This window comes from Octodon degus, unplaced genomic scaffold (genome assembly GCF_000260255.1).
Source record: "Octodon degus isolate 3935 unplaced genomic scaffold, OctDeg1.0 scaffold00040, whole genome shotgun sequence".
Lineage (NCBI taxonomy): Eukaryota > Metazoa > Chordata > Mammalia > Rodentia > Octodontidae > Octodon > Octodon degus.
Window position 1 is genome coordinate 2,665,651 of NW_004524616.1, and position 23,330 is coordinate 2,688,980.

The following is a 23,330-nucleotide window of genomic DNA, read 5'->3' on the forward strand; positions in this document are numbered from 1 at the left end:
CAAAAAAGCACTCATCAGCAGAATGACTAATTCAAAGCACCTGTGCATTTTAAAGACCAGCAAGAAGACTTTTCCAAAAACAAAACAAAACAAAACAAAAACGCCTAAAGCCTCATGCAGATTGTTGTTGAAATCAAATCTGTTGGGTTTTGTCCATATCTTGGGCTAAATGTTAATAGCCTACTGAATAGAATACATCTCATCTCAATTCCTGATAATGCTCAGAACCAAGAGCTTTTTAAAAACAGGATGACAAGTGCAATTCTTTTGCCTGGCACTCCTGTAATCTTTTCTCCTAACAGCTTCCTCTCTTATCTGCAAAGAGCATCTGAAAAGCCTGCCCAGGCTTTGAAGGTCACAACACTCTGATCACAGCCCCCTGGCACTGCAGCAAAACCTCACCTTCAGTGCATTTGGTGACCCTGGGAAGATTAGGGGCAGCCGAGCCCCAGAATCCTGGGGTGGGAGGTTGCTAATGCCATGCAGGGACATGTTGAGCTAAGGGATAACCCACCCCCATGGCAGCACTGGACAGGGGTGAGGTCACCACTAGGGCAGGAATGAATGTGAAGCAGCACACAACACTGCTAAATCAATTACAAGAATCTAATTACTCAATGGTAGGCTTCTTCGCTTAGATGAATTTTAACCAGAAATGACATTTCCTGTCATTATAGCTTTCCTAGATTGGATGGATGAATAAACAACTAGGAAGAGTATTAATGCAGCTGTGAATGAACCAGTGTGGCTGCTTGTGGCTGATGAGCGATGCTAAAGCTTAAGCATTCCAAAGGCTGACTGGAAAGGCACAGGAAGTTTTGTTTGCTTCAGAACCCAGCTGTCCCTGCATTCTGTCTACGCAGAACACCGTTTCCTACTTCTGTCCACCTGTGCTTCTTGTTTACTGTAAGCTCAGTGTGTCTGGGTATTAAACATTGATGTGAAAAGCCCAAACTTCACTTTTCTATGCTGTTATAAACTGGCAGCTTCACTGGCAGCCTTTGAATGAGAAATGTGCTTCTGTTGAGCTGTAGCATCTTCAATGTAAGTGTGCCTGTGTGTATTAAATGTCTTGTGCAACATTAAGCCACTGGCCTTTGTCAGCTGCGTCTACACTGTGTTTTCCCTAGAGATACTGTTGGGGGTACCAAAAGTCACCTGTTTTTCCTTTCATAACTTGCTGTGCATGTCCCTCAGCAGAGATAAGGTGGTGTTAGGAGTGGCATTCTGTAACGCTGAATGCAGCCCATCTGACCTAGCAACCTATATAAAAAGTAAAAGCCCTGACCTTGTAGCATTCACATTTCAGGGAACGCAGCCTGGGATCTCACTTTCTGTCTGTCACGATGACCTCCAGTTCATGGATAGACCATGAGCCTCTTTTTTCAGCACCCTGCCACTAGGGTCCAGTCCAATGCTATACATCAGAGTAGTTGTTCCAAGGCCCATCGTTTGTGATGGGCAGATAATGTAACTCTTGCTGCTAGAAGCAGCTTCTGCCTTCCTGGAGACCAAAGGGAGCTTTTAGCTTCCATCACAGCCCAATAGCTCAGCAGCTGGCAAACCACCAGCTCCTTGGCCTTTGCCCGGAATAAGCAGGCTCCTGGGATTCTTGTAGGCTGTCAAGTCCTGCCAGCTGAGTACTCCGCTGCCCGGGTCCTGTAAGTGGCCACTGTGTTGCTCTCAGTAGCCAGGTGGTGAAGGGCAGGCTCTAAACTCTTTAGATACTGAGATGTCCAGCCTTAGATAAGAAAGTGATTAAAAAGAACCACAGTGAATGCACATAGATTTAATGTATTACAGCACGAGACACATTGCCATTTTCATGAAAACACTCCACCTTCCTTCAAAGACACTTAGCTCATCCTAAGCAATTTTAGAAGGCTTGTTTTGTGACTCTTGAGTTGTGCTGTCCTGGCTGCCTTGTTGTCCTTCGTTGGTTCAAACCATTTGCTCTTCATGGTCATTTTGACTCAGGGGAAGAGGCAGAAGCGGCCCAGTGCCTGACTCGGTCAGAGCCAGTGAACGAAGGCACACTAACATTCATGTGAGCCTTTACCCGCTGTATTTTTGATCAGATCTCATAAAGACACTCATGAAATAGAACTTACCTGCTGCTGAATGTGGCAGGAATGATGAGATAGTCAAGTTTGAAGTGAGGGGGAATACTCTGAAAGGATTCAGGACAATATGCCTTTTACTACAATGAAGTGTTTACAGTGCAGCATGGTAGCACCTCAGAAGTGATACACTTCTGCGGGTTGCTCTGGCTCTTCTACCTTCTATTTCCTGGCCGTGGTTGGTGCCCCTTTTGTAGTGGGTTGGTGTTAGGACAGCTGATTCCAGAAGGTTCTTTGGAGCCCTTGTTCCTATTAAGTGATTTTATTTCTCCCTATTCATATGTGACTCAGCCAGTGACCTCCAGCCTAAAGAGGTACAAAAGTTAGTTGGTATATCCTCAAGCTGTCACTTCATCCCTCTGCAGCATAAGTTCCTTGTAAGTGCCCACTGCTTCCCTCAAGCCCTTCTGAGTCCTCAGGAGATCAGGAGGAGGCACTTCACTTGTTCCAAGTCTGAGCCATGAGACTGTGCATCACAGCATATTAAAAATCAAACCTTGGGGCCAGGGAGATAGCTCAGTAGAATAAGCTCTTGCCTGGCAAGCGCAAGAGCCTGAATTCAATCCCCGGTTCCTCACCACTCAAAAAAAGAAAATCAAACCTTGAACCTCAACTATAAAACATTTCTTGATGTGCCCTGGGGAACAGTTAATCTGGTTTCTGAGTTTATGTGTTATAACATACCCTCAGCTGTACAGCTGTATCAAAGACACCATTCTACCAAACCAAGAGGGACTCACATATATACTAGCAATTAATTAGACTCAGCCTCACTGGGATGCCTTCCCTGCTTGCCCCAGCCCGTGCACAAATTTGTCATCAGGCTCCACACTCATGCCTCACTGGCCTGAGAACAGTGCCACAGCTGTGCTGCGTCTGCCTTCCCAGCATCCGTCCCCTCTTTTAGTTCACTTTATCTGTGCAGTTCACAGCTTAGGTGGTCCCAGCCCAACAGCTGGGCCTGTGACTTGGCATGGCCCACTCAGTGTGGTCACTGGCCACTGGGGCCACTTTAGGGGCTACCCATGACCCATGGCAGAGAATAACTCAAGGCCCATCTCTGGCTAGAACTAAGGAAACCAGTCTCTTTTGAGACACACAACCGTTCTCTTTCACTAGGTGGAAGGGAAACCCAGTGATGCTGATGACCAGCTTTGCCTCCACATGAAAAAGGCTTTCATGCCAAGGAAGCACCTACTAGGGCCAGCAGGGCTGACCCGGAAAGAGTAGCATTCTGACATCAGCGCTTCTGTCCGCCCAAATCCATCCCTGAGCTGCTCAGTTGGACTAGCCTTTAAAGTTCTTCCTTCTAAACCTCCACCCTCGTCCCCCCACAGCAGTCCAATCTTTCCAGGGTAAACTGACCTGTACGAGTCAGTACTGGATTGAGCAACGTTTGCTTGCTCGGACTTAGTACAGCTGGTGTGATGGGATATGAAAACACTTTGCAAACCCTGGATTGGACTTTCATTCTGTTACTGTTTTGGCACACTGCCCACCTACCCCAGGGCCACGCACATGCAGATGAGTGTGTCACCACTGAGCAATGCCCCCAGCTCTTCTTGTCCTAGGGCTGCTCAGTTTAGTTTGCTGATATGCACCTTAGCTCTCGCAAGAGCCGGCACAGCAAACAATTGTTTTGAACATTTACTCCACCCCTTGAGGTAAGTGATAAAAAACAAACTTTTAGTTGGGAGTTTTGTTTTTTGCATACGTCTAGGCTTTCTGAAAGAAGAAGAAAAGCATGTTTACAAAGCAAACTGATTGCACAGCTTTAGGGATGACCAAAGAAAAATCTTTTTGGCTCTTTCCTGGACTTGTTTGGTAAGGCCTCTACATGGATACTAAATTTGATGATTCACAAGAAAATCCCAATTGTTCCAATAATGGTTGTCAGACTCTGGCCTCAACTAATGACTCAGCCTCAGTGAAAAAATGGAAACCACAAGACATTTTCTCTAGGTGACTGCTGTCTTTAGACGTGCCCCTCCAACTAACAGCTTTTGTGACTGTGTCCTTTGGACACGGTGAAAGGGTGCATCACACACAGAACACTAGAGAACAATGTTGATAATTTTACAGTTATTTTAATAACCAGGTTTACATGAACAGTCACTTGATGTACTTTTTTTCCTTTTATCTCAGCTAACTCAATACACAGTTTTCTTCACGGTTCAAACCCGACAGCTCTTCGAGTTCGCGAGTTGCCACACAGCTAGCACAGGTCACAGGGAGGGTCACTGTCTGTTCACACCCACCAGACACAGGACGGAACACCCACACACCACTTCGCAAAGGGAACTCACAGGGATGCTGGCTGCCCGGACAATCTGCGAGCGCAGAGAGGACTCACGCTGGGCACCAGGGCCAGGGGCCTGGGAGGCTGAGGCAGGAACTGAAGCTGAGAAGCGTCCACCCTGTGGGAAGGGGGGCCGGGAGGGGGGCAACGTGGAGCCCAGGCTCGGGCTGCAGGCTTTGGAAGAAGGGAAAGACTTTCTGGGTACAGCCATAGAGAACACCACCACAGAGCATGGACTTGGAAACGAAAAACCATCTGAGGTGTGACTACAACCCTACTCGTTTGGAAAAGAAACAGAAATCGCTGGTTAGCAATTCCACAGATGAATGGGCAACTGCCCTCCCCGTCTTTGGCCCCCTCACCAAAGCACTGCACTGGGATGGGCAGGTGGGGAAGCTGGGGAGTGGCAGGGCCAGCCTCAGAGGGAGCCAGGTCAAGAGGTGAGACAGAGCACCCAGCCCACCGCCCTACATCTGGGTGAAAGGCCAGCGGATCTGGAAAGAGGGCCCCTCTCTCTATTTCCTACCCCAAGCGCTTTGTACTGGGCTGGTCTACGGAACAGAACACATTTGAGCATGAATTTTAACGTGTTACTTGGTACTTTTAAGAAAATAAAGGAGCGCTTTGTAGGAATCTTCGAGAATCTTTATGCTTGAATGTTTTAATGGCAAGCAAAGGGAGGTTTCCTAAGAGAAGGTGCGGCCCATCCCAAGGTACTTTGAGGTTATCGCGATAGCATGGACAGCTCACGCAGAACGTAAAGTTCTGGTTAAATGTCGCATTTTGGGAGTCCCAAGTGCACTGCCGATGTCCAGTCAGCCCACGGAAGACTTACAGTCATGGCCATGAGAGCCCGTGGAGGGATGTGGGGCTCCCTGAACACAGCGGAGGGCATGGAAGTAGATGCGCACGTTGGAGTTTATTCATGTCTCTTTCCTTCCATCTGGTGGACACGGCGGGTACTGCATGCTTTCTAAAGCCCAGCCTGGAGGCTGAGGAGTAAGATTCAGGTTGGGCATACTCCCCTTGCATATAACGGTCATTGTGAAATCCTTGGTAGGCTCTCCAATATTTGAATCGTGAAGTAAAGATAAAGTTTTCTTTTTTTAATTCAACTTTTCTTGAAATAAAAGCACCACGAAGCCCTAACATAGCAAGATTCCCCATTAAGAATGAAAGCCTTCTTCATGGTTAGAACAGAAAGTAGCTTGCTACAGAAAATGCTCGTTCCATTTCTAAACTGTTTGAAGCTAAGTGGTCACTTTTCTCTGGTCTTTAGTTTATTAAAATCTACAGTCAGGGCTTGGTATAGCTCAGTGGCAGAGGGCTCACCTAGCATTTGGAAGGCACTGGTTTTAATCTCCAGCACCAAAAACAGCTGCAGCCAGAGACATTGGTTTCTCCTAAGCACTTAAAAGGTGTGTGAGGCCTGCTCTGCTCTTCAAAGTACTTAGTACACAGGGCTCTACCGGCTGGGTGCACCAGGGCACAAAAGTAACCCCAGGCTTAGGGTGTTCTTCCGGTGCAAGGAGGGGCATCTTGGGTTCGATCAGAATCTGCTCCAAAATTGAGTTTTCAGAAGTGGCCTGAGGGCTGATGAAATGGTTCAGCAGACTAAGTGCCTGCTTAGGCAAGCATATTGACCAGGATTTGATTCCTGGCACCATGTGCCACATCGGTCCTGCTCCCAGGCATGCTGAGTCACCAAGACTGGGCGTGGTGGTACATGCCTGTAATCCCAGCACTGAGGAGGTTGAAAACAGGAGGATCACTAAGAGTCTAAGCTACATAGTAAGACCCTGTACCAGGGTGGGGGGGACCTGAGAAGGACATGGACACTGCTCTGACAGACAGGCTATGTGAACACTCCACTAACTCCCTTCCTGTACCCCATCAGGAAAGCACGTTGTGTCATATGTCACTGCAACTCAGATTTTGGTAACAAAACAAAGGTTTCCCCAAGGATCTGCTAATGCAAGAGGACACTGATGGCTTAGAACTGAGAAACAGAACCAGGCTTGCAAATATGTTCTCTCTGGTTAGGACTGGCTTTCTCAAATTCTGCTTGATTCCCACATAAGTTGACAGTACCTATTAATAGTAAAAGTTAAGAAACTAAAACAAAATTGATTTAAAAATCCTATGCAGTCACCAATGTGCGTGGTTCTCAGAGATCAAGAGAACCCTGCACCCACCACTGGCAACGGAGGCCCTTCCTTCTTTGCGCCCATTGGAGCTAAAGCTCCAAGGTGGGTGCCACCCAGCAACACCCCCTCCCCCCCAGCAGCTGGTCAAGAGGTGCATCTCAGCTTCTGCTGCCTCCACCCAAGAGCCTGTGCTATTTCCTCTTTTGCCTTTTAAGAGCACCATAGAGGTGGGGAGGACAAGGGGAGAGGTGCATCATTTGCTCTTCTTGATCCAACCTTCCCCACCCAGGAATGAGGAGGATTTGAAAGCAACACCGAGAAAGAGGCCCAAACAAACACTGGTATAATCAAGCAGGTGGAAGGACTGGTTGGGTTTTTGGTGTTTTAATAAATGTTCAAAGAAACAAAATCTCCTAGGAAGGGACAGGACAAACCCAGAACCCAAAGACTAGTCTACCTTCTCTGCAGATCCTCAGGGACCACAGTAAGTGACAGCTGCCAGAAGTGGCCCCTCCGGAAATAAACGTGCATCAACACAGTACACAACACCCCCTCTGCTCACCCAGCCCACCCACCTCCCTCCTACACACCCGACCCCGTCCCCTCTGTGCCCTCCACCTTGCTCTTGGTTCCCACCACCCCCTTGCCCCAAATAACCTGCGTCCCCTTTGTTCTTTTCCCTGACCTCCCAGCTTCATCTGTCCCCTTGTCGTAAGATGCAGCACTACACACGCTCTCAACACTAGAATATAGCAGACTTTTTTTTTAACCTTAGCGGCCTGTCTGATTGCATGCATGTAAATGGGGCAGAAGATCCAACAAATCAAGGCTATGCATAAACAAAACAAAGCAATATTCGTAAAGCTAAGCAAGCGAGCTTAACATGGAGAGACATAAGGCTTGAGGCTTCTTGATTCTTTAGATAGCAACCGTTTAGACTTGCTTTCCTGCTTAAATATTGGTGTACCAATTTGGCTTCAGAGAAAATCTCTTCTTGCTTCTGTCCCCCTTTGGGGAGAGGTTGCTTAACTCAGAGATGTGATATTAGAGCGGCCTCCAGGGGGCGCCACGATGCGCTTGCTGGCTGAGCGGACCCCCTCATCCACTTGGGTGCCTGCAGGTAGCAATCCCCAGGAGGGAGGGAAGAAAAAAAGGAAAAGAGAGGACAGGGGAATGAGCAAAAGAGAAACGGACTCACTGTAGAAGTGTAAGACACGAAGTGCCTTCCTGCTGTGCCAGCTCCCAGGAAACTTACAGCAAGTCATGATTTTTTCATATTCATTCTCCCATTCCGGAAAAGAAGTACCTCGTGGAAGGAAAAGCTAAGTTCTTATCAAGGTTTCACCTGCCCCTCAGCATGGTATGAGAGCAAGAAAAGGAATGATAGGGACGTAAAACACAGCTCCTTTCTCGAGCTGTTTCAAGAACTCAACTGTCACCTCTTTGTACCTTCAGCACCATGGCTCCAGGGAGAAGCCCCACTGCCGCTGCTCCTGCTCCCAGAGGACGGGGCTGGGGCTCAGAAGGCTGAACACTTGCTGAAGGTCTCCCAGTCCCCCGGAAGTGGCTCCTTAAAAGGAAGCCACGCCCTCGTGGGTCCATTCAGAATGCAGCCTCTAGGACCCCGGAGCAGAGGGAACTCCAAACATTAAAATGCTCCCAAAAGCTGCTCTGAGTCCGCAGGCTGAGAGCTCTGGTAAAATTACCCCAAAGCCTGAATGCTCTGGTGTTGGTCTGCCTCTTCTGCTTTTCTTTCTGTTTCTTTCCTTTTTCCCTATATGCTGTGATTTTTTTTTTTTTCCCTGAAATATCTTGTCTGGTTCTCTCGCTTCCCTCATATTTACTGTCCATGATAAGGACACAAATCTATCATTCTTCCCTGCTTTAAGATCATTGGCTATGGAGCAACAGAAGAATTGCGCTTCATTTATTTCAGAGCATTCTTAAAAGAATAAATAAAATTATGGGGTAAGCTGTGGTGAATGTTCAATCAATGGAAGCTGCTGTCAGCATTATTACTAGTAGAGAGGAGAGCATAGCCTACAAACCCTAGACTAGAAGAAGCTAGCAATTTGAACAGAAGCATAAGGTGAACTTTCTTTAAATCTGTACAAACTTTCAAAGTTAACACTATATATTGTATAGTTTTCATAGGTTAACACAAAAAATCATGGATTCAGAGTGAAAACCAGCTCCCTTGTTCTGTCCCCAACCAGGTCTGGTTTCTAAACAGCTGTGCTCATTTGGCCTTAGTCTCTAACCTGCTGGTGGCTTGTCTGACTTTCTGACCAGGACCCCTTGCTGACCCTCTTGCTTGCCCCAGTAACCTTTAAAGAAGATGCCAGTCCTGGGCTGGAACATGCGTTCCAGGAAAGCTCCCAGGATCACCCTGAGGCCCCAGGGCACTGGTTTTCCCCTTTCCACCTCCCTCCACCCTGACCAGCTTGTCCCACTCACCTGACAGGCTAAAGCCCGACTGATGGAGATTCCTCACGGGTGGGTTGGGCCGGGTGGGAGAGCCCCGGGTAGAGCCCGCAGGGGTGCCCCCTTTGGGGGTGGTGGTCAGGTCAAACACGGGCCCATCATACATGCCCCTCGGAACAGCGTGCAAGTCTGCCATCTGTGGCCAGAGAAATGACATGTCACCCCTCATTCATTTGACAGTTTAGGGCCTAATTGTGTGTGCAGGAAAGGAGGGGATGATAATGATGAAAGTACTTTAAGGGAGAAATAGTAACAGTAAAGAAAGACATCATGATTAGATTGAAATGGAAGTAGCCCCCAAGGTCCTAAGTTGATGAGCTTCCATCTGCAGGACCAAAGGATGCTCTTAGAGGCTTGGGCTTTGGGGAGGGATAAGGCTGGGGGGGAGATGCAATTGGGTAGTGTGATTGGGAGTGCAGCTCACAGGGAGCAGCGAGTGCGGTTCCCATGGTAGATGGCTACAGAAAGGAAGAACCACGGACACAGCACCTGGAGTGCAGGGAGGGGCAGCAGGCTGAGCCGACATCATACACATCAGGCATGGGCTGGGGACCCAGGGCTGAGGAGCCAGCCAGAAAGATAGCTGAGCACATGCTCTGTGCTGGGCACCACTGACCACTGGGTTCACGGTCACACGAAACATAGTGGCTTCCCCAAAGGCTTCCAGCCTATCAGGCACAGCAAGACCACCCAAGGCCGGAGCAGAGCCAGCTCTGGCCTCCCATGTGTGATCAGTGGCCAGCATTTGGCTGGGCCAGCACAGGGACCCGTTCTGCTGCTGCACTGTCCTCCTGGCTTGTGATTGGGGTGCAGGTATAGAAGTCACGCTCAGCTAACATGCAAGCACAGTGACTCGCAAATGATTTCATCACACCAGTGACTCTATCTCACTGTCATTTCTTTGGTTGTGGAGTCTGATTCACGCTAATGAAGAGACGGGTAGACCTAGAGAGCTGAGTTCCATTTCCTTCTCTCTCAGGCAGACCCTGTAGTGCGAATCTGGTCTGACCTTGCTGTGTGAAGCCCCTTGATTACAGAAAGGAGACTCTGAGTTGCGGGCGGGAAGAAGCCGTGCCAGGAAACGGCTGAGCCTCATCCTTAAATGAATTAGGGCTATTCACATATGTGTGGGTGCATGTGTGTGCATGGGCATGTGTGCGTGCATGTATGGATGTGTGTGTGCATGTGTGTGTACAAAGTCAGGGACATCAGTAAGATTTTATTTGAACCACAGTAGCTAGCAGTTGTAAGCATGAGCCCACAGAATAGCTCAACTCAGGCGGGGGCAGGGACCAGTGAGGATACACTTCCGTTTCTTGTTTTAAACCTTCATATGGGATTGCTTTTTGAGAATTTTTAATTCATTTTTTACAAAAACTACAACAGATTATTCAAATTTTAAATCATTTTAAATATAAAATGTAAGGAAGTTATCTGGAAAATAGCCTGTTTTCAAATCTCCCTTTCATAGCAAATTAAAGGCTGGCTCTTTAGGTTGAGCACACCGCTGAGATTTCTCTGCGCAGTCTGCAGGAGTCAGGCTCTCAGATCCTAGGGTCCCCCTGCCTGGGCCTGCACAGGTCACGCTGCTCTTTCCCCTCCAGTCTCCACCCGCGCTTACCCTCCTCCTGGCTTTGATGCGTTTGTAGACATAGTCAGAGAAGGGGCCGCATGGGATGAAGCGGCCGGCCCCCTGGGTCACGTGCAGGTTGCCGTCTTCCAGCATGATCTTGCCCTGGCAGATAACCACCAAGGGCGCCCCACGCAGCTCCATGCCTTCAAAGATGTTGTATTCGGCAGCCTGGGGGAGTGGGGGACAAAGGCATGGAACAAGCGAAGGAAGAGAAAGATCGCGGTCACATTCTGTGTTTGGGAACCTGCTTTCGGTTTCTAAAAAACCAGGTAGGCAAGAAAAATTCACACAGTGACTCTGAAACCTTTCAGTGGCCAGAAGGGACCAAGATGCTCACGCTTGCTAAGAGAAACTGGCCTTGTAGCACGGAACAGTGTCCAGTCTTTAATAGAGTGTGCAAGCGGAGGTCCATCGCCGTGGTATTCAAAGCAAAGCTGAGTAACAGCAAGTCTGGTGTTGAGTGTTACCAGAGGGGGCCCTGTAGCCATTGGGCCCCTGCTAGCTCAAAATGACAATAAGTGTGTGAGCAAAGGTCCTCACACCAAAAACGGGGTCTCTCTGACTCCTTCCCTGATTAAGGGGAGACATCACTGTAAAGTGGCTGAAAACATCAGTGGGCAGTCGGACCCTCAGGGGTAAACAATGCCTTTCCTACGGGGGTGCAGCAGCGATTTCATTCCTCCATCCCTGCACCTCCTTTCCTACACAGTGCGGGTGCAGCAGTCACCGCCTGCGGAGGGTTGTGCTGGAGAAGCGGTGAGCTACAGGCCCAGGGACTGAAACCCAAGCGCTGAAACGTTTTTCACTAAAGTGAATGGAGTACCTGCTGTATACACTGAGCGCTGGTTATTATTATGCACACGACTGACAACATATGAAAAAAGTATTTATAGTCTTCCTCCTCTCAAAACAAAGAGACTCAGCCTTGGAAAGCCTGAGAATGAGCAGAGGAGGGAGGTCTACCAGCCCTTCCCTCCAGGGCCTTGAGGGCAGCGCCCTGTGCCGGGGGTCGGCTGGGCAGGCCGAAGGGCGGCACCCACAGGGCGAGCTGAGTTCCAGCCTGCCCAAGCACACCCACACACGCACCCGCTCCTCAGCCCCCCGTGGGCCCCCTCCCCCCGCCCGGTCCTACCGACTGGTGGTTCTTAGCAGAGACTATCTTCACGGCGTCTGGATCCCAGATGACCAGGTCGCTGTCGGAACCCACGGATATTCTCCCCTTGCGGGGATACAGGTTAAAGATCTTGGCAGCATTTGTGCTTGTCACGGCCACAAACTGGTTTTCATCCATTTTCCCGGTGGCCTGGTGACATAGAAAACATTCTTTGTCTAGGGTCTACGTCACCTCATGGACCCGTGCAGGATTTCTGCTCTGATAGGGAGAAGTGGGTGATGGCCGCCCCGCCCTGCCCAGACCCGCAAAGCCTGGGGCTCCGGCGCACGCGCGGGTGTGTGTGTGTCCACTCAAGGAATACGCAAGGTCTCACCGGTCGGACAGCAAAGGCCATCCCCCGGCAGCCCAATTAGGAGATTTTCACGTGCTCTTTACTGAGGATGTATCATGTTGCCAATTAAAATACACAGCGATGCATCACTTAACAGGAGGGGGTGCACCGTGTGGCCCCCATGGAGAATGAACACCACACACTAGGATGGCTGAGATAAAAGTAGGCAATATGATGTTAGGGGACCCCTTATGTAGCTCAGTTTTGGCTGAAACACTACTATGTAGCAGTGTAGGTATGTATATGTTACCTAAAATCATTTCAACAGCGCAAGGACACATACATATATCATAAATACAAAATTGAAAAAAACAGATGAAAGCTAACCATGTAAAAGAAGAGACAAAAAATAAGCCCCTATCTTTTCTAATTTCTTAAAAGTAAGGAAAGATCTGAATTTAAAATCTAGCTCTGAGCTCCCTAGGAGGCAAGGAGAAAAATGCCTCGGTGGATAAGACAGTACAGAGACTATGCATATTTGGTGCTGAGAACAGGAAAGTGATCAAGATCATTGAGTTGATTATAAATTTTATTAAAATTTTCACGTCATTTGTTTCCTTGGCTGTTGCCTTTATCAGTCCTTGTGATATGAGTAAGGAGAACAGGACACGGCCGCTTTGCCAGACCCTGACAGATGATGTCTTACAGAGCTGGATGCCTGTGTCCTCAGCACAGGGCACAGTTGGTGGGCAAACTGACCTGAGACAGACTTTTAGCTTAGCATTTCGAAAGCACTATTTCTAGCCCTTTCAAAAGAAGTCATAAAACTCTCAAAGAATGAATTCACTAATATTTTAAGCACAGATTATGTGTATAATCCATGAAGGAGCTGTACATCTGGGTTCCAGTTGTGAAGATTCCAGGTGAGGAAAACTTCAGAATCCTGGACCTAGGGGTTTATCCCTAGGAGGTAGACTCCTGGGCACCCGCGCCACCAGCTCGGCATATCCCAGCAGATGTGAAGTACACCTTGCCCTCCGTGTCCTCACCAGCCATAGAGAAGCAGCAGCTCTGGCCTGTGACCTGGCCTGAGGCTACTTGTTCCCTGGCCACCCAACCCATGGCCTCAGCCCCTCACCACAGCCTTGTCCCAGATGACTGACATCCGCTCCTCCACGCCGTTGGTGCCCTCGGGGATGGCTGTGAAGTTGTCTTTTCCAATGGCTTTCTGAGCAGTGCTGAAGGTGCAGTGGGCACTGCCAGAGAGTTGCAGGTCACCACTAGAAGGGAGAAAAGTGCCCCGTGAACAGGTGGCATGGCAGGGCACAGGAGACCAGAATCTGCTTTCTAAAATGAGGATTTAGAGTCCTATTTCAGTTTGTAATTCCTTTTCTACCCCTGACGAGCTGTGTGAGTTTGGGTGTGTTTTGAACTCTCTCTGGGCTCAGGTGCTCATCTGAAAAATGAGGGGGTGGGATTAGATCATCTCTTTGTGAGCAAAATGAAAGGGACTTACATGAGTGAGGGCCTGATCCTACATGTCCACCAGGGGCAGTAACTTTAATTTTGGCTAAGAGTCATAACAAAAATTTATTTGAATTTAGGAGGCAAATAATTTCAGCTCTTTGACCTTCAGTTGCTTAATCTGTCAAGTGGTGCTAATAGAGCCTGACTTGTAAAGTTGTGATTAGGAAAATGTGAGGTCATACGGGTATTAACTGCTCTGATCATTATGAACATCATTCCTGTGTGGTTTCATTTGAAATCTGGGAAGGGCTTGTTTTCCACGCCCCAGGCTGCAGGAGAATTTCGCACTGCAGATGGCAATGCTGTGAGTGGAAGGGATTACCCAGTCCACCCCAGCTGGCCCCAGGTGTCCCCACAAAGTGCCTGTGCCCACCTGGCCAGCAAGGAGTTGATGTAGTCAGGAGTGGTTGGGTCCGGGCTCAAAGGCGGGGATGTCACGAATGCAGCAGCCTTGGCCCAGTTCTTGCTCCAGTAGTGGGTTCCGTCTATACCAAGGCTGGCAGTGATGGGCTCACCAAAGACTACATTTCCTGGATGAGGGAGGAAACAGGTAATGGGTGCGCATGCTCCTGGGCCTGCTGCAGGCTATGGCTCTGGAGTTAGGCAGACCTGGGTTCGAGTCCATGTTCCCACTTTTTTTTAAATTAACTTTATTGGTATAATTTAGGTACATACAATGATCACATTCACTGTAGGGAATCTGTACCTATACATGTTGATTTGTCTTTTCTCCCTCCCATCTTCCTTCCCTAACTCCTTTTCCCCTTCTTATTTACAAAGCTTCTTTCCATTGTATTAATCTTTTCAAATTTTTTCCTTTTCTTCTCCCCCATTCCCCTTTTGATTAGTTTCTTTCCATTTCACCATCTCTATTGTACAGTTTGGTTCTTACTTATACTTTCAGTTCCCGGCACCAGTGACACAGTGTGGTATTTATACGTGACTGATATATTTCCCTTAAAGAGTATGGTCTCAAGGTACATCTTTTAGCAATAAATTTGTCAAGCTTATCCTTCCTTATGGTTGAGTAATTACTATATTTTAAAAAAGCATCTTTTTATCTATTCATTGGTTGATGGGCATTTGGACTGTTTCTACCAAGGTTTAGCTATTACAAACTGTGCTGCTATAAACATGGGTGTGTATATATCATTGTAATATGATGGTCTTAATTCTTTGGGGAAAATACCAAGAAGAAGAATAGCTCAGTCAAATGGGACATTAATTTTAGGTTTCTGAGGAATCTCCACACAGATTTCCACAGTGGTTGCACCAGTCTACACTCCCAGCAACAGTGGAGAAGGGTTTCTTTTTCCCATAGCTCCACCAGCATTTGTTACTGGCTGATTTCTTGACGACAGCCATTCTTTCTGGGGTGAGTTGAAATCTTAGTGTTGTTTTAATTTGTATTTCTCAGAGGATCAGTGATGTTGAACAGTTTTTCATATATTTATCTGCTATTTTTATTTCATTTGAGAAGTGTACATTCATTTCAGATGCCCGTTTTTGCATGGGGTCTTTGAATTTAGGGGATCTGATGTTTTTCAATTTTCAACATAGTCTAGATAATTAGTTCTTTGTCTGAGAAGCAAGTTGCTAAAACTGTTTCCCAATCTGCAGGTTGACTTTTCACTCTATTGGTAATTTCTTTTGTGATGCAAAAGTGTTTTTTTTTTTTTTTTCTTTAGAACTGGGGATTGAACTCAGGCCCTTGTGCTTGGCAAAAGCTTTTTAATAAGATGAGATCCCAGTTGTTGATTGTTTGTAGTATTTCCCATGTGATGAGTTTTGTTCATTAATTCTCTGCCTACACCTATGTCCTTAAGGGTTCTACCTACTTTCTCTTCTAGCAGATGTAGTGTTTCTGTTTTAATATTTAAATTTTTGATCCATTTTGATTTTAGTTTAGTGCATAGTGATAGACCACAGTCTGGTTTTAGTTTTCAATGTGTGCAGAGACAGTTTTTTCAGCATCATTAACTGAACAAGCTATCTTCTAGTGAACACATTTGGCCCCTCTGTAAAAGATAGGGTGGTTCAGTGTGCTTGGAGTTTTTTTCTGCATCTTCTCATCTGTTTCATTGATCCTTGGGTCTGTTTTTTTGCCAGTGCCATTCTGTTTTTATCACAGTACATTTGTGATGCTCCCTGCCTGTCTTTGTTACCCTGGATGGCTTTTGCTATTCTGCCTCTTCTGGTTCCAAATGAATGTTAGGAATGTTTTCTCTTATCCTGTGAGGTACTCTAATGGTATTTTGCTTAAGATTACATTAAGTGTGTACAACAATTTTTGGACTACGGTCATTTTCACTATACTGTTTCTTTCTACACCAAACCAAGGAATATTCCCATCTTTTAAAAGTCTTTGCTTTTTTAGCTGCTAAATTTGAACAATATTGTATTCCCTGGATAAGAAGCATCACTGGTTATGAGATGCAGCATTAATCCTCAAATCTGGAGGCAAATTAAAATTTTAGGCAAAGAAAACAAAAATGCATTGATTTCAAGATTTATCTTCATTTAAGAAATACCAAAATGCTTATCCTAGAATTGATGGACCAAGATGATGCCTACACGTGAGGCTTGAGAAATGAAAGGATGGAGCAAAAGAGAGGTGTGTGTTACACAGCAGGTGTTCAGTAATAGCTGATTCCGTGATAAGTCCTGAAGTCCTGAAAATACCTCCCCTCATTGGGAATTTCAAGATCGTTCTGATACATGGACACATGTTGGGTCCACAAAGTGAATCCATTCAGAGGTGTTCATGACCTTTTTCAGCATTTTTTGCTTCTTAACCTAAAGCAGAAAGAGATTTGCTCAAGGAGCCTGGGTATATCAAAGGTGAGGCTGGCTTCTTGGTTTCTTTGTCAGGAGCCAGGTGCTTAAGTGAGGAGAGGTGAGAGAGGACACAGAACAGAGCACTGCCCTAGGCTCTGGCTGAGCTTCTTCACGAGGAAGGACAGTAACACAGAAGGCAACTGCTGCCTCAGAAGGTAGATGGTGCCCAGCTTCTCCACGCCAGCTGTTCATGGGTCAGGGATGCCCTGCACAGCTGGGGCTCCTTATGTTGGTCCTTGGTGCTCCACTGTCCAGGTTCGCACTGGTCAAGCTCCAAGAGTCTCTAGGGCAGGATTATAAAGAAGTTGCACCTTGTTTCAAGTCCATTCAGTTGGTAACTAACTGGAATTCCAAGAGGGAAGAATTTCAATAATGCTTCCTGTCTCTCTACAAAAGACTCCTGACTGCTGAGTGATGTCAGCCACAACAAAAGAAGCCCTGGCAATAATTCCGGCATGGCAGCCCTGCTTTACCAGGAGGTGTTAACAAAGCCTGTCCTATAACTGATGAGGCTTTCAGGCTCGCAAAAATATTTCCCAAAATAAAGCATCCAAGGCCACAAAGAAATACAAAAAGAGTCAAGAGGAACACCCAACTACTATTCAAAGAAATACAACCCTGAAAGTGGACGACCAATCTCTCTAGACTGGGTGCTTCCCAGCAGAGCAGAAAGCAAATACTGTCCTTATACTTGGGCTTGAACGTGAGGCCATATAGCTGGGAGATCCGAGTCAAGCTGCACTCTAAATTTCTTCATGTGAAACAGGATAAGAAGGCCCGCATGACATGCCTTAGTGCTTCCTGAGATCCTGTACAGTTTGAGCTGGGCATCGCATTGGTCCTCACTAAACTGAAGCTCCCTAACCCCCATTCTGAGCAGCCTTGCAGAGTTATTCCCAGATGGAAGGTGACTGCTTTCCTCTGGAGCTAAACAGACGTGGCTCCGAGGGAAGCACAGTCCTGCTGCACTGTCTGCCAGCTGGGGATGCTTGGGACTCTATTCCTGAGAAAGTCAGTCTGAGATGCTTGCTGGCTTCAATCTCAGCAGTTTTTCATCATGGAAAGAAAACATCCCTCCACCCTGGAGACACAGCTGCACTGGGTCTCTCTGCCAGGGAATCATGAGCCAGAGGCTAAAAGGAAGAATTTTCCTTTTTTAATTGTATTTTGTTGTTGCAGGGTCTCACTATGCAGCTCAGACTCATGGTGATCTTCCTGTTTCAGCCTCCCTAGTGCTAGGATTACAGGTGTCCACTACTATGCCCAGACTGCCTGGCTCAGCCCACCCTGGAGGCAGGGCTGGCAAGCCATGTGGTCCTGAGGATCCAACCCACAGTCCCTGCACTTGCCTAAGCTTGCCTAAGCAGGCACTTTAGTCCACTGAGCTATCTCGCTGGCCCCTCTTTGTGAACTTCGAAATAAGAGAAGCATTCAACTGAAACACCCCATCCTTGGAGATCTCAGGTCATCCTGGGGGTGGGTTCCTGGAGTGATGCAGCTACCAGCACAGTGTTGAGTATGATGGGTGGTCCTGGCTCAAAGGATGTGGGTTCAGGGTGGGGTGCGGTCCCTGCACAACCCCTCTCCCATTTCCTTTCCCCAAGAATGGGTAACAAATGCTGCTTTCCTGGTTCTCACCCAATGATTTATGCCCAGTGGAGCAATGCTGCCATGTCAGTTGAGGCACTTAAGTGCTGAGACAGGAGCAGCCTACCATGAACATAGTGAGGGCAGATACCCCGAAACTGCCAGCTGGACCTGGGCAGTCAGGAAGAACGTCCTTCGATTAGGAAAGGGTAGCCCGGGGCCAGAAGGCCATGCAGCTGACAAAGCAGCCAGCAGGGTCAGCTGGAGCTGTTCTAGACCCCAGCCACCCACATGTGGAATTTCCCAGGCCATTCTGGCAGATGAGCCCTCATCTTGGCGTCTGCAGCGCCAGGCTGGCTGCCAACACACGGCAGTCATGATGGCGCAACCGGGCCCCGCCGATCTTCCTTCACGCCCAGACATGCAGCCATCTCCAGTTTTTCAGCCACACTGCTCACTCGACTCACAGAGTCGAGCCCATTATTCCGCCTCTGAGGATGAGAACCAAAATGAGGGAAGAAAGCCTGGAAATGGGAGTAAGCTTTAGCTGCGCACTAGGGAGCTGAGGGCCAGGTTAACAGCAGTGGAGAGAGGAAACAGAAAGTCAGCAGGGGCCGGGGCCTGTGCTGTGAAGGCCCTGGTGGTGGGCATCTGTGCAAGACCCACTCTGCCCAGCTCCCAAGAGAACCCACACTGACCTCTGTGGCTGGCTGGGTGACCCTGTGCTGTGTCCTGCCTGCAGCCCTGGCTCAATCGTACCATCATCCCTAGCACAGGGTTTGGTTCAGGAATGAGCAAGTGACCCAAGCAAAGGCAGTCCCTGTGCTCCTGGCCTCTGTCCTTGTCACTGTTCACAATGACAGCAAAGCCCCCAGGGAGGAAAGAGAGCCAAGAACCAAGTAAGAGTGATAGATACCTTTGTTAAAACCCCTCAGGAAGGCCAAGCATGAATACCCACAATCAATCCCAGGCGTCTGTTTGCTTGTTTAAGCTAGTTTGGGCTGGATCTTTGACTCTGGCACACTAGTAATCTTGACCAGTGTGCAAATTTATAAAGCTCACATAATGTGAACTGGGAATGAAAGGTCGCATAGAGAAGATGTCAGGTCCCCTAGTAATCTGTTCAGGCTGTGTCATCCTAGGCAAGCCGCAGAACCCTCCTGAGCCTCAGAGGGGAGGATCTTGGTCCTGAGTGTGCACTGAGGTTTCCGAGTGAGCACAGCAGTGAGCAAAGCAAGCACCATTTCTATTGTACAGGCAGCCAGGGGAGGAAGGGACCAGAGAGTGTCGCAGGGGCTCCAAGAACATCCGTTACCTTTTTTCCTGGCTTGTGAGATGAGATCAGCTGCACTCTTGCTCATGACCTTTGTGATGTACAGGGGGCAGTTGGTTTGGCTGGCAATGGTGATGGCACGGAACACAGCCTCAGCTTCCAGCTGCAAAAAAGACCACCAACACACACACACACACACACACACACACACACACACACACACACGAGTCAACAGGAACCCAAGCCTTTCACCCTGGCCACTCATCCACCTCCATACAAGGGAGAGTACAGCACTGTGCACAAGTTTAAAACTGAGAAGGACCTGGACTTAGACACCTGGACCTGCACCTCAGATCCGTTACCTCCTAACTCTGTGCTTTTCTTAGCTCGTCAGTGCCTTTACCCCTCTTGGCTAAAACAGGTAAGAGAAACACAGCATAGGGCTGGGTCCGAGAGCAACGCCTAACGTGGAGTCAGCACTCACTCACTGTCCCCTAGAGCTCTTAGCCTTCTCTCTCCTCTCCCTGTCACGATCACATAGGCTGTACTTGAATGGGGGTCCATGCTCTCCAATATTCTCAAGAGAGATTCTCTGAGAAAATATCGTCAAGTGTACAATAATCAGTCAAAGCAATCAGGCATCACGGCCCCTCCAGTGCTTTCCTAAAGCAAAAACTGGCCCACCGATAGTGAATTCTAGGGAGCACTTCTTATAAACATAACCTCCAGGCTTCTCAGCACAAAGACTGCTTTTATTATTGATTTCTTCCATCCCACCCTCATGTAGAATTCATGTTTTCAAATAGACTTTCCAACCCCGTTCCATTTGTCAAGCAACAAGTAATGAGATTTCCGTTCTTCATTAATATAGGAGGGTCTGAGAGCTCAGGGTGTGTCAGATGGCATATTTACGAGTCAAGTACATCACACAACCTGCCTCAGTTTCCTTGTCTGTAAAAGCGGGGATACTAACATGACCTGACACTCAGGGTTGCTCAGAGGATTGAGTGAGATAGTTCCTGCGATCAGTCACTTGGCTTCCAGGACAAGTCAAGGGGCAGTCTAGGTGGTGATTAGTTCCTGACCAGCGTGAGTCTGTTCTTACTCCAAGCCCCGATCAGTCCTATGCAGCCTGGCACCCTGCTGCTGGCGTTTTTCCATCTGATCACCATCAGCTCCTTTTTTAAGAATGTGACTTTCTGGTTAGCCTGTGCAGTCCACTGCTTAGAAACACACCAAAATAGCTTACAGATGCCCGGTGGCTGTTTAATGCAAACCAGCCCTGCCTGGGATTCAGCAGACTGGCCCTAGAACTTGGGGGGCTGAGCGGGCACCCCCCAAGCTGTTCTTCATTTGGTGAAGAAAAGGCTAGTAGAAGTCCCTGAGTGCCGCTGAACACTGCCAGCCCAAAGCCCCCCACTGCACCCTAGATCCCTCGGGTTCCACTCTGCAGAGCACCACTGGATAGGGTGTCCTGGGGTGCTTTCAAAAGAGGCGGGCTGGCTCTCCCTGCTATCCTGCCCCTTCACACCTCTGCTGACCACACAGCACCCCTGACCTCAGCCGTGGCCTCTGTGACCTCCCCCCTCTGGCAACGTGGTTATTCCACACTTGCACAGCGTGCCTATCTTTGGAGGGTTACATCACCCTCCAGTCTCACCCAAAAGGGTTTACAGGGTTGTAGAGATTTACAGCTGAGACTTTTTTTTTTTTTTTTTACTAAAAAGGAGATGGGAATGAGGGAAAGGTTGGGAGGAGTGGGTTAGGAGGAGGCTGAAAAACCAAACCAAAGAACAAAAATAGACTTTTCTCTGAAATCCCCTGGCAGTGGCTGCGGCTGAAATCTCTTTTGCCAGCACAACTCTCCAGCGGCCAACATTCACAGAGTTCCACTAACAGCGTGGATCACCCTGGCTTGCTCACACTACGGACAATGTTCCAGTTCTTCAAACATGATCCGCTGAGCTGTAGATTCTTTACCTGTGCGATAACGTCAGCCTCCTTGGAGCAGCAGTAAGAAGGACAACTGAAGTAGTGCACGCAGTCAGCACGCTACCAGGTGTGCTCTCTGTGCTATTAAGGAGTCAGGCCTTGCCAAATGTCATGACACGGTCTTTACAATTACTTTAATACAAGCGCATTTTCTATTTCATATGGTAACAAAAATATCACTGGACACAGAGTTTCTGGGGAGCTGAACAAGTTCTATGTGGCTGCTGGTGCTTCTTTTATTTTTATGTATTTAGTACAGGGTCTCCAGGGTCTCATTACACAGATCATAGTGATCCTCCTGTGTTCAGTCTCCCAAGCGCTGGGATTACAGGCACACACCACCACCCAGTCTCAATGGCTGTCTCAGTGTGCCCCAGGGCAGGGTCCCCCAGCACGCTGGAGATCAAACCCTGGCCCCTACATCTGCCTAAGCAGGTGCTTTACTCCTCTGAGCTATCTGGCCAGCCCTTGCTGGTGCTCCATTAGTTTGTGAAAATTCATTGGATCCTCAGCACAGAAACATTTTTCTCCATGTGTCATATTTAATTGTCAAAAAGGCTCTCACAGAGCTGGGCCCTGGAACCCAACCTTTTCTTGTTCTGGTTATTCTATCTGCAGTAGAGTTTGGAATGACCATAGAGCCACAAGAATTGCTTCACTGATTCAAAGAGCCTTGGATTGGCTCCAGGTGCCAGATAGTGGCTGTCCTCCCATAGCCAACCTGCTCTCAGCCATATGGGCAGCCAATTCCCAGGTGTATGTCCTGCGCCAGCAGGTGAGGCCACTGACACCCCAGAGACAAGGAATCAGTCACTCGCCACATTTGATTGGTTCTTTAGCTGTACATCAACATGCATATGACAAGTGGGAAATTCTCATACCTGGACATACTCATCACCTTAGGCAAAACAATAGGCATAATGACTGTGAAAAACCCCCATTAACCTCCTATTCATATGAACAATGTATTGCCAGCCTCAAACCATAGTGTAAAGAAAGATAGTAAGCACAAATGTCTCCAAGATTCACAATGATGAAGAAAGGCATTAGCAATTTAACACTTGTACTGCAACTCTGCTGAGCTCACTGCAACTTGCATCATCTTAAAAAAGATTAGGGGTCACAAGTAAGTTTCTCCTTTGCATTTCCTTCTAATGTATTTTCACAGGTCCTTGAGCTTGGATCAGTCAGAAGTGGTCTTTGAAGGAACTATTCTGATACCGCTCTCCTGTGTGCAGACTTCTAACTGCCGCTCAATGGTTTGTATGTGGCCCAAGAAAAGCAAGCCAACCACAAATACAGTCCACGTGCACAGCGAGGGGTAGGCGCTTGGGACTCTCATTTTGGACATGCTGATAAACATAAGCACCCCCATTGCTACTGCTGCTTTTTCTCCTTACAGCCCCCTTTAGCTCCGCCCCATAACTTACCTCTTCCGGCCTGCTTAGCACATGGCCTTCTGGGCCAGTTATCCCCATTTCCAACATCCGGTTTTGCTCCTAGCATGAGGGGGAAGTAAAAGAGGTAAGCTCAACTAAATTTGGAAAAATTATACTGGTACATTGTGATCTAAACATGTACTTAAAAGATGAAAATAATATGTATATGCAACAAACTTTAATTCTATATATGAAGTTGCAATATAAGTGATATATATATCACTTATATATATATCATATATATATGATATATATTATATATATATATATGATATATATGATATATATATTTGTTCTGGGGAATCTAACTCAAGACTTTGCACTTGCCGGGCAGGCACTTATGCAGCTGAACTATTTCCCCAGGCTGTGACTTCCTTTTAGTGAAGGTAAGACAGCTGGTTCCTGAGAACATACAGTTTTTGTGTTACCCATCAGAATTCCTGCCAGGTCACCCACTCGCTCTCCACATCTTTCAGACTCAGTTGTTTGTGAAATCACATTTGCTTAACTTGTTGGTTTGTTCATTTCTGCACCTTACACTCATTT

General features: G+C 47.7%; 1 protein-coding gene across 3 annotated transcripts in view; it reads right to left on the bottom strand.

Annotated features, from left to right (window-relative positions):
• Positions 1-6,220: 6,220 nt before the first annotated feature.
• Dpysl3 (dihydropyrimidinase like 3) overlaps positions 6,221-23,330 on the bottom strand; it is a 124,713-nt gene continuing 107,603 nt past the window's right edge. For 2 of the 3 annotated variants that reach the window (XM_004631259.2, XM_023715295.1), the window contains exons 7-14: positions 22,776-22,844; positions 19,396-19,516; positions 14,029-14,185; positions 13,267-13,408; positions 11,816-11,986; positions 10,672-10,851; positions 9,024-9,186; positions 6,221-7,680 (exon numbers count right to left, since the gene is read on the bottom strand). In XM_004631259.2, the coding sequence (XP_004631316.1) occupies positions 7,592-7,680; positions 9,024-9,186; positions 10,672-10,851; positions 11,816-11,986; positions 13,267-13,408; positions 14,029-14,185; positions 19,396-19,516; positions 22,776-22,844 (1,092 nt within the window). In that variant the 3' untranslated portion in view covers positions 6,221-7,591. The remainder of the gene's footprint in view (positions 7,681-9,023; positions 9,187-10,671; positions 10,852-11,815; positions 11,987-13,266; positions 13,409-14,028; positions 14,186-19,395; positions 19,517-22,775; positions 22,845-23,330) is intronic. The other variant, XM_004631260.2, reaches the window with a different exon arrangement.